The 10,847-nt window shown below is 33.7% G+C and overlaps 1 protein-coding gene across 1 annotated transcript in view; it reads right to left on the reverse strand.

The window, feature by feature from the left end:
- Window positions 1–9,143, reverse strand: part of LOC110034129 (phosphoglycerate mutase-like protein 2) — a 41,400-nt gene extending 32,257 nt beyond the window's left edge. Inside the window, exons 1-3 of the mRNA XM_020738416.1 lie at window positions 8,875–9,143; window positions 2,773–2,834; window positions 2,334–2,441 (exon numbers count right to left, since the gene is read on the reverse strand). Of these exons, the coding sequence (XP_020594075.1) occupies window positions 2,334–2,441; window positions 2,773–2,834; window positions 8,875–9,082 (378 nt within the window). The 5' untranslated portion in view covers window positions 9,083–9,143. The remainder of the gene's footprint in view (window positions 1–2,333; window positions 2,442–2,772; window positions 2,835–8,874) is intronic.
- Window positions 9,144–10,847: the final 1,704 nt, after the last annotated feature.

A 10,847-nucleotide genomic window follows, 5' to 3' on the forward strand; every position in this document is an offset into this window, starting at 1 on the left:
AATCCAAACTTGCACAATATCGTGTTTGTTATTCATCAATTTCACTGTCTGGCAATTCTTGGGTGCCTTCTTAAAAAACCTTCAGCATTTCAAACCCATCGGTATGGTTCATTTTGTAAAACAGGCAATATTTGTGCACAATTCAATCAAACTCTTTTAGCAAGACTCTTGCAATGTCAGATCCATTGGCTATCAACTCATTACAATCAATGAATTTGTATTTTACAATAAATGTAGAAGTCAGCAAACTCCACTTAACATATCTAATATATCATCTAAATGAGGAATAAAAATCTAAACTTAATGATAATTTTGTCGAGGGCTCTACTGCCAACACACATGACAGTTCTCATTTTAGGCATAAGCAACGCAGGTACAACATAGAAAACTCATTTCCCTGATAAAGGTTTTCCTCATTTCCCCGATAAAGGTTTTCTTAAGTAATTCACCAATGCATCTTAAATTCAACAAGTTCAAATATCTTAGAATGAGTCAAAGTAGCTGAATGATGATCCAAAAAAAATATTAAAAGCATATTCTATACCTCTTAGTAATGGTAATTCTTAGGAGGCTCATTAGCACAACTATATTAAAATCAATAAACACTTAACTAACATCATTAAGTGAAATGATGACCTCAAGAACTACATTATTCACACAATCTTGCCTATTCTCTATTTTAAATGGTGTCTGATTAGAATATGTAAAATTCCTCTTCACATTATAAAGAGCATTAAATTCTTTTGCATACCCAGGCTTACCCTTAGATTTGGAAGGTTTCAAACACTAATCTTCTCTCATTAATCTTAAGTATGTGTATAACGCTAAGGTCCACCTTACAGAACATGAGCAGTACACATGGGTAGCACAAAACACTAGATTTAATCAATGCAGCTAGCTAAATAAGAACAAAGATTATCTTAAGACATAGAAACAGCAGTTTTATGCACTCATATTACTTAACATGGTTGCAGATGTGATTAGAGGTTTAAATTCATGCAATAAAGGATAGATTTAGACACAAAATTTGAGCAACTTCTATCGGCAATCATGAATTTGTAAAGTTTTTCCCCATGTTTGAAATAATTTTGAAAAAGCATAGTTCTCATCAAATCAAATTTAATTTTCCGTATCCCTATGATGCAACACAAGACATTCAAGAAATTCTCAATTAAAATATTGTCAAAATCACAAAGCTTTTCATCACTCAGGAACATCATTAGAATCAAAGATCTACTATCATCCTCCCCACAATTATATATAAGACCCTACTGAGACACTAGTGCATAAATCAATTTGATGGTACTTAAAAAATTCCTAGGCAGAAATCTTAAAGAATTAAACACAGATGTATATGAGATTAATTTCCCCTTGTGTCATTATTACTTATAGTATTCTAACCTTGGATGCAATAAGTGTGATAAACTATATTTGATTGATGAAATGATGCACTCCCTAAATATATAAATTCTTTTAGGGAGAAAATCTTAAAATTTGTTCAAAATCTAAGCAACTGAATGTAATGGGTGTCAAAATCATAATTCAAAGTCTTTGTTCAGTTCACACTTTTGAGTGCACATGAATTCAAACAAAATCAAAGAAGCAGATTACTACATAAATTAATATTATCTACATATTTTTAAAAAATGTTGATTTAGCATATAATACCATGAAATCGCACACAGCCCTATTCAAATCACGCAAGCATATAAGAGAAACAAAAGGGAGGCAGGAAGCCTCCTCATAAACACTTGTAAAATAGGAAACCTTGCAAAATAAAATAAAAAAAAACGCCCTACAGGCAATTTAAAGAGAACAGGAAAACTTCAAAATAAACAATTCTTACACAAAAATAAAAAAAAAACAGAAATTTACATACAATAACACACAATTCTTATGTATTAACATATCTAAAACCAAAACTTTGATATTTACATTCATAACATTTTGGTGTTATAAAACTATTGGTGAAAAGGTGTATTTTACTTTTTAAATGTTAGTAATTATGGTTTTTTTTTTTTTTTTTTGTTTTTTTTTTTGTGATGTTAAAGATTTGAGTGGTATGCATGTAAATTTCAAAGTTCAGGTTTTAGATATGTAAATGTATAAGAATTTTGTGGTGTGAATGACCCTAAAAAATTAAGCATGCATAGCATCATGTCAATGCTACTAGGCTAGGCCTCAACTCACACTGAAACTTTGCATAAAGTGTTTGTATTACAAAAAAAGTTCTATCCAAAAGAATGATTGTTCATCATTCTGTAATGCTAGATCATCATGATGCATCCATATCAAGACATAAAATTAGGAGTAGGAAGACAATGAAAACATACTTGGTTCCATCCTAGTGGTGTAAGATGAGCATCAAAGAGTTCTGGAGACATGTATGCGCTGTGGTCCTTTTCTCCTTCTACATTGTGTATCCCTTGAGCGTGCCTAACCTGGCACATTTTTATGAGAGAAAAATCAATTAAATCTATGAGACAAAATAGTGAAAATCTGTCACATAAAATAGAAATATTTACATGCATACCACTCAATTCATATGTATTTGCATATCTAACACCTAAACTTCAATTTTACATACATGTCACTTTCCCTATGCATGAAAAAGTGTATTTCACTATTTAAAAGTTAAAATGGTGGTCTTTTTGATGTGATATGGAAGGTTTGGGTGGCATAAATGTAAAAATTAAAGTTTGGGTATTAGATATGTAAATACATAAGAATACGGTGGTATGTATGTAAATGCCCCAATAAAATAACACAAACCAGGTGTAATATTTTACAGCGCTGTAATGGTAACAAAGAAGAACTAGGGCGTCCATCCATATCTGCAGATGAAACAGAAGATGAAAACAATTAGAAAGGCATTAACTAGATCTTTGAGAGCACTCTCATGATAGTGCCACAAAACTTTACCACGATCAATAAAAAACAGTGTTGTAAGAATTTATGATGAGAAAAAAATGTAACTTATGTCATTTCGTACTTTTGCATGCTGGTAAATAGTATACCAAAAAGTTAAATAATGAACGACACTTTCTCACAAGAAAAATGTAAAATGTTTACAAAACAGTCAAGTTAAAGTTTATCAAAATGATATAAATTCGTACGGAAGGCAGAAACAAGAATTTATAAAAGCGTGCCTGCACTAAAAAATTATAAAATTACTCGATATGTCTCAAAAAAACTGTATGAACTTCACAGGCATAAACCAATTGACAAAATAGACAATGCGAATTATGACCAAAAAGAGCTGGCAAGCAGTGGGTCAGGTTCAAGTCTGCCTTCCGCATCCAAAAGAAAAACAAAATGTAGTGAAATTGAGGAACTTAAGTGAGAGAAAAGCGTTTCTGCAAGAAATATTTGTGAGATCCTCGCCTTCACTGACTTGGGATAAATGTGCAGGTGGAACTGGGAAGCATCACTCAGAGGGCAAGAGATTTTAACTTATGTCCTCTATGATTGCTCCTAATTGAGAAAAAGCACGATTGCTAAAGTTGGAAGTCAAAGTTTACAAAGTCACCTCCAAGAAATTTTAGTTCTCTAGCAGATAAGTGACACCTCCGCAGCTACATGCATGCTATGTAAATAAATAAATTTTATTTAATAAATATTACTTAATTATATTGGTAATGTTATGTTGTGTGTGTACATATATATGTATCAGTTTAAGCATATGAAGTATAGATATTTGCATAAACGCGTGCTAAGTAAATCTAGATATAGAAATTTTTTTAAAAAAAAGTACTTTATAAATATATTAAAATTTGTCATAAATTTTTTGTATAAGTTCTCTAAAAAATCATACATTTATCATCACCATTATCAAGACCCTGTTATATATTTATAAATTATAAAAATACAAACAAATTATGTACCCTATAAAATATAACTAAATTACATTAACATTAAAAGCTACTGATATTTTAATCCTATAGGACAGGCTTAAATTTGAATTAAGTAGCTAGGCTCTCCTCATGTTTAGGATTGAAAATAGCAATTTAATTCCTCTTGAAATAGAATAAAGAGGGTTCTTAGATTCTCCATTGATTTTAAAAGGAAGTCTAGGTTAAGGTCTAGGAATCTCTTAAATATTAAAAGAAGGTTTAAACTAACTTTGATTTGGTCCCCCAGTTTTTCTAGTCTTTTACCGTCTTCTCTTTTTCCTTTTTCAAATGAGGTATGATAAATTTAATGCCACAATTGCATTTGTCACGCTGAACTATCAAACCAGCTTAACATTACAAAACATTCCATGATTATGCAAAGATTAACCACGTCAATGTCTTCTAGAAAAGAGCTCACATCCACACTTTTTTTTTGGTTGAACCAACTATAATTGTCACTTATTGTTTCCTCATAAATACCAACTAAACCTTGGATTATCTTATTTCTCAATAAAAACAACTATAGTCCATTATGATTGATGTTGATCTACTGCTTGAGAGCATAGGTTAGAAGGTCTAGGCAGCATCCCATAATAAGGTAGCAGAATACATAATGTAACAAATAAGAATATCAAGAAAAGGCAAATATTATGGATGCTACTGGATCAAAAGATTATTGATCCTTATCGAGAACAAAAAAGATTTCCAAGGGGCAAAATGATTATAAACAGCCCAACTTAGATATGATTATCACTTGATTGACTTTGTTATGGATGCAGGTTTACCGCAGATTCTCCCTCTCTCATTTCATAGATGTTCCCATTCTCGTGACGCTATGGCCTGATCTCACGGTGATATGACATTCCCATCATGTCAACCCCGACATTGTTTGTGGCAACACCTGCAGATAGGGTTTCATGTGGCTTCGTTTACACGAGCAACGTGCTCATCCTTTGCTTACCATTACCCGCAGATAGGGTTTCATGTGGCTTCGTTTGCACGAGCAACGTGCTCATCCTTTGCCTACCATTCTATTTTCGCCTTAGTGCCAATCTTGTCACACAAACGAACTCATTTGTGTGAGCTCCATTCAATGCAACCCCCCTCAACCCTTCCAACCAGTGGGGCTTTATTGATACATTTGCCAGCATTCTTGAAAGTTTCATTTGTGATATTGTGTTCTAGTTCACCCTTTTCAGTACAACTCTTGTGCAGAACCTTTGCAAGGCCCAGATCTGATGACACCAACACCTTCTCTTGGTGTTAGCGTCGGCAACTTGTCTGATCTCTATTGATCCCACAACTAGTCATCTCATGATGTCCTTGTTGATAATGTTTGTGATTGATTTTTGTTCTCTCTCATGTTTGTGGTCGTGCAAGCTTGCTTTCATTGATCTCTATCAAGGAATCTTCACTCTTATTTTTTAGAAAATTTTTGTATCCCAACTTCTCACGTGGTGATTTATTCTAAAACTATGATTAATCCCCGCTAAGGTCATGATCTCCCGTCCTAATAGGCCCAGAGCTTTAGTGGTTGCTGCTCACTTTCTCCCTGGTGGTTGAGTCTCATTTGTCCCAAACTCTCAAACTCGTAGCTCCTTTGCAAATGTTGTTTGTGGTTCAAATAATACAGATGCTTTCTCCTCTTTAGTCAACAAGTCTCCACTATTCTTTCACCAAACTTAAGAGAAACTTGAGAGAAAATTCAACATAAATAGCCTTCAACTTTTCAATGTGGGCATTCTCTCTTATTTTTAGATGAGAATATTAATATGTTTATTACACCTTTCAATCTCTCACTTATATGCAAATTCAACATCCTAACATACAGGTAATTCACAAGTTCACGTCAAATTTGATAGTATTAGATAACTATTTTGTTTGTAGGAGCGTAAAAGAGCCCAGCCTCCAGGCTCGGCTCATGTCCACCATTCGTGTTTGACTTGTTAATATATCTAGCGCAAAAAATTTGTTTGTGTTTGTCCGGTTTGCTTAACAAGCATATTACAAGTTGTTTGCGAACAACGAGCCATTTTGACAGTCTTAGTCAAGATGTTAAAAGTACGGGTGAGATTTAAATCTTATTATTTATATTAAAATATTCATTTAAATAGAATTTAATATATTTTTATTCTATTTTCTAATCAATAATTTTAATTGATTATAAATCTTTATAGCCTTTTAACACACAACACACACATATATAATTCAATTATTTCAAGTCAAAAAGAGTCGAACACAAACAAATAAATCTTTGTTCCTGTTCGGTTGTTTATATATCGAGAGCAAAAAAATTGTGTTTGGCTCGTTTGCTTGGTGAACTAATCGAACACGAGATACTTAACGAGCCGAACACGGGTTGTTCACAAACGAGTTATTTTGACAGCCGTATTTATTGGGCACATTAACACTCAATATGTCATCATAAAACTCTAGTTAAAAGCATATTACATAAGGCTACCCTCATGAAAATCCTATTATATTAATAGATTCCCAATGTGTGTGCTAAAATGATCTCCACATTTTGCTTATTATATGAAGTCTACTTTCACTCCAATTTAGACCTCTTTTCCACACATTTTTTTTTTCTATACTTAAACCAAACTACATTATTCTCTTTGGCTTTAATCTTTGACAAGTATTTATATATAGATGTTGCAATGATGTATTTTGTCAGGCTCTCTGTTGCTAAAATTTTGGAGGAACTGAGCATAACTGTTTTTTTTTTATATAATGTACGGATTAGGTCTTCGTCATCCTGATATTGACAAAATATGGAATTCAAAAACATGCCATCAAATGCTCCTCTCATGAAATCTTCAATATAAATTATCATAATGTTTCAAGCCTCAAACCAAGCTTAAAATTCCCCTATTTAAGCAGAGCGCATTACACGTGAAGACCCTTTAGTAAAACTTCACCATTCCATTGTTCAAATTTATTCTGAAAAACTAGATCCAAGTACAAGTCCTCCACGGGAGAGTGCTTGGTGTTTCTACTTCTACTAGTCCTGTGGTGTTGACCAATTCATGCACTACGAAATTATCACTTACTACTCTGCAAGTTATTGAAACGCCACAACTTATTCTTCTTGGTGAACAAAACGATGAATATTTTTCGCAATATGTTTCTGATTCTAACTACATAATTTATAGTGTTAACTCCCCAATGGAAAAAAAATCATATTTTCAATACTGTAAGAAATAGAAATTAGATGAAAATTAATTGTCACATTTATACCTTTACTGAATTTCAAGCTAGACAATCCAAACAAAATTTGTTTTTACTTTTTTTTTTGTTATAATTTTATTTTTCCTCAAGCATTTCTTGTTAAATGGCCTTCATATATTAATATCTTTATTTAGTTAATATATTTGTTTTTTTTTAAATAAACAAAAGTTGGCGTGAAAATTTTGGCTATACAAGTCTTTATCATCATTGCAAATTCTTTCATCTATAAAAGGGATTGTGGCCCTAAAAAAAACTTCAAAACAACATTCTCTAATGTCATTTTTTGTTTGAAAAAACTAGGGAATGCAAGGGCATTTTACTTAATAATTTCATAATAAGTTTTTGGCTCTCGTATAATTAGTAAGTAGTTGAATTAACTAGAGAAATATAAATGAAAGCAAATATTTGCTTCGATATAGTCGATCAACTCAACTAAGAAGCTTAATCTGTATCCTACAATACACCAATTATGATCTAGCTTAATTTACTCATAACTAGCAAGCTTAGAAGCAAGGCCTTGAGTTTCCCACTACCCTCACTCAACAACAATATAGGCTAATCAAGTCTAACAAGTCCTACTTGGACCTCGCTACCTAATATTGAATTCATGTAAAGCACCGCTTCACAAAGCGGCTCTTCCCAAAGATCTTGACAATTGTTCTAGAGTAACCGTCTGCAAATTAGGGTTCTCACCAAAACTCGCTCAAGCTTCCCACCAGAAAAACTAATATGGTACATCACCCTTTCTAGGGCCTACCCATTAATATGGTACATCACCCTTTCTAGGGCCTACCCACAATTCCCACTTAGCATGCAGTTTAACTTACCAACACCAATAGAGACTACAACAACTACATTTCCAGTTATTTTTTCTATAACCTAACAGACCACCATCTCTAGCCCACGCATATAAATTGCAGTTCAATGGTCATGCACATACATATGAAAATCTAGGACACGACATGAAATCATTTTGTATTTTTCTGACCTGATCTCGGTCCATGTGTTTTTCCTATACTTATCTCACTATAATCCCAATAATCTTTGCTCTAACGCACCATTTCACTCTCTAAGGAGTTAATGAGGTCTTTGTAATTCCCAATAAATAAAAGATAATCTTTCATCCACAATTTCCCTCTTATTTTATCCCTCTAAACTTCCTTAGGCTTGGCTCAAATCTGCGGTGAGTTATAACCCTACAAATACATTGGATTAAATCATCCAGCAGCGAACAAATGCAATTTTCTTCCATTGAAATTTCTCTGTCCAAACCCTGTGATTATTAAACAATATATATTAAATCATCATTGTGACTCACTATCATCCCTCACAAAAATATAATCTTACTTTTAGTCAACCAAACAAGATATAAAAAAAAAGTTCTTGCAGAATTTTTCCTCAATCAATGAAATTAGGCAAAGCAAGTTTCAACCTTCCACGTTTTCATTCCTTCCCCCTAATCCCTCCAAGCTGAACAAAACTTTAAAAGCCCTAAGAGAAAAATGATTGATGAAATCAAAGAGAAACTTATCCTCGAACACCTTAACAACTTTCCCTCACTTATATCACCCAAAGTAACACCAAACGCCAGCCTCCTCCTCAAACAAAACCAAGCGCAAGAGAATACATATTGCAGAAGCTTTGCTAATAGATCAGAAAAACCTAAGCAACAACAGAATAACATGCAAAAAAATCAGAACTAAAAACGAGAAAAGGGCCCTGGTCTTGTGTATATCCATTCATTCATCACCTGTGAAGAGAGCGGGAGAAGATGAGCAGCAACGAGCGTTCAAAGAAGAAGGGTGGAGACGAGCGGGAGACGAAGGCGGGTTTGGGGAAGAGACGAAGGCGTGACAAGGATGAGTGGCGCTTTTGCTTTTGCAAGATTTGTGATTGAGAGAGGCAGCGATAGCTTTGGCGTTGCAGAATGAGAGGAAAGGAGAAGACAAGAGGCACATTATATGAACGTGTTCGGTTCAAAATCTTTGACTGGGACCTGTCGGTATGGGCCGACGGCCTTTTGGCAGACGGTGAGCACGGGACTTTTTCGTTTTTCTAGAGAGAAATTTACGCGCAGCCCTCTAATTTCGTAAGTATTTACACTTTTTTGTGTCAAACTTCTAACTTTAACGTTTACATATAGGCTATTAGAAAAATGTATTTCAAATTTTTTTGTTAATTAAAATTATGATATTTTTAGTGTGATATGAAAATTTTCAATGTTATAAATATAAAGTATATTTATCTATTATTACATTGTGCATTATTTCAAATAGGCTAAATGCCATGATTTTTTCCTTTTCAGGGTTTTTACATAAAAAATGAGATGTTACTTTCTGCTTCTGATTTATATATGTGTTGGATCTTGGACCAGAATTAAGACACTTAATTTATTATTTTAACTTTGTCAATCTTTAAGCATGCATCAGTTTGGGAAATGAAGTTTCGTTGGGTATATTTTTGAAGTCTCGCACGTCAAGCATCTGATTCGTTTTTTAATGATATACAACACCTAACTGGTAAAGTAACCTCTTTTACATCTTTTGAAAATTATTTATGAATATTCTTCGATGTGAGAGGCAACATTCATTGTAGTCTTAAAAGGTCATTCACGTCAATATCCGGAGCATGATTGTAGTGTAGTGGTCTTTCCACATCTCATTCAAACAACAAGTTTATAAGAGTTGGTTCCAGGCCAGGGGCTCCCCATTACAGTCACAAAAGGTTGTTTACATTAATATCCTGGACACAAATTATTGGGGTCTTCATCTCGCTTTTTATCAAGTCTAAATGAATCAACTCCATATTAGGGGCAATTTTCACTACAACTTCAAGAGAACAATCATGTTGTGATCAGCCACTGATCTGAGTTACCTAGCTCGAAAGTGCTCTCTCAGTGCCTCCTCATCATATAAGAGCTTCTGCTCAATCGAATCAGGAAGTTGATATCTTAAATATTTGATACATGGGTTGCTTTACAGGCTCGTATGAAAATACCCCTCATTGGGGGATAATAAATTCAAGGGAATAAATTAACAAGTTACTCAACGTCATTTTTGAGTATGGATGCAACAATAATTCCAAAAAAAAAAGTACGGTCTATTTCGAACTGAACCTTAGTCTGGAGTAATAAAGTGCATATTTGACACCTCATTTAAGGCTTAGTCGATCCCGGGGAACTCAATTCGACACCTTCCATAACAAATTATAGTCATCAAGTTGAAGCTTCAACTAACAACCTTAGATAGGACAAAATCTTTTGGTGGATTCCCTTCAAATTTGTTCATGACGGGTTAACTTTGTTGAACATATCCAATTATATAACATAAGATGAGTCTTACATCTTTTGTGGGTTCTCACCGACTTCTTCCATTATAGGCTATAGTTGTTGAGCAGATGTGCCCTGAATAAATAACCCATAAAAGGTCAAACATTCTAATGGCATACATGATCTCCACCTATACCTCTAGAAAACATGCTCATGAGGCAGCTTCAATGGAAAGCAAGTAATGGATATATTCCTCATTAGAAAATTTTTATGAGGGTAAATGACAGACAAGGTCTCTTTCGTACCCCTAGAATATGAGTTCATTAAACAAGTCTCAATGAGAGACTCATAGTGGGAAGGGTCCTCACTAGAAAGACTCTATGAGAGAAAGTAGTTGACAGAGTCTTCACTAAAAAAACTCAAAAGGCTATGAGCCTTAGAAAGTACAGGTACAT

Source organism: Phalaenopsis equestris, unplaced genomic scaffold, assembly GCF_001263595.1.
Source record: "Phalaenopsis equestris unplaced genomic scaffold, ASM126359v1 Scaffold000002, whole genome shotgun sequence".
Lineage (NCBI taxonomy): Eukaryota > Viridiplantae > Streptophyta > Magnoliopsida > Asparagales > Orchidaceae > Phalaenopsis > Phalaenopsis equestris.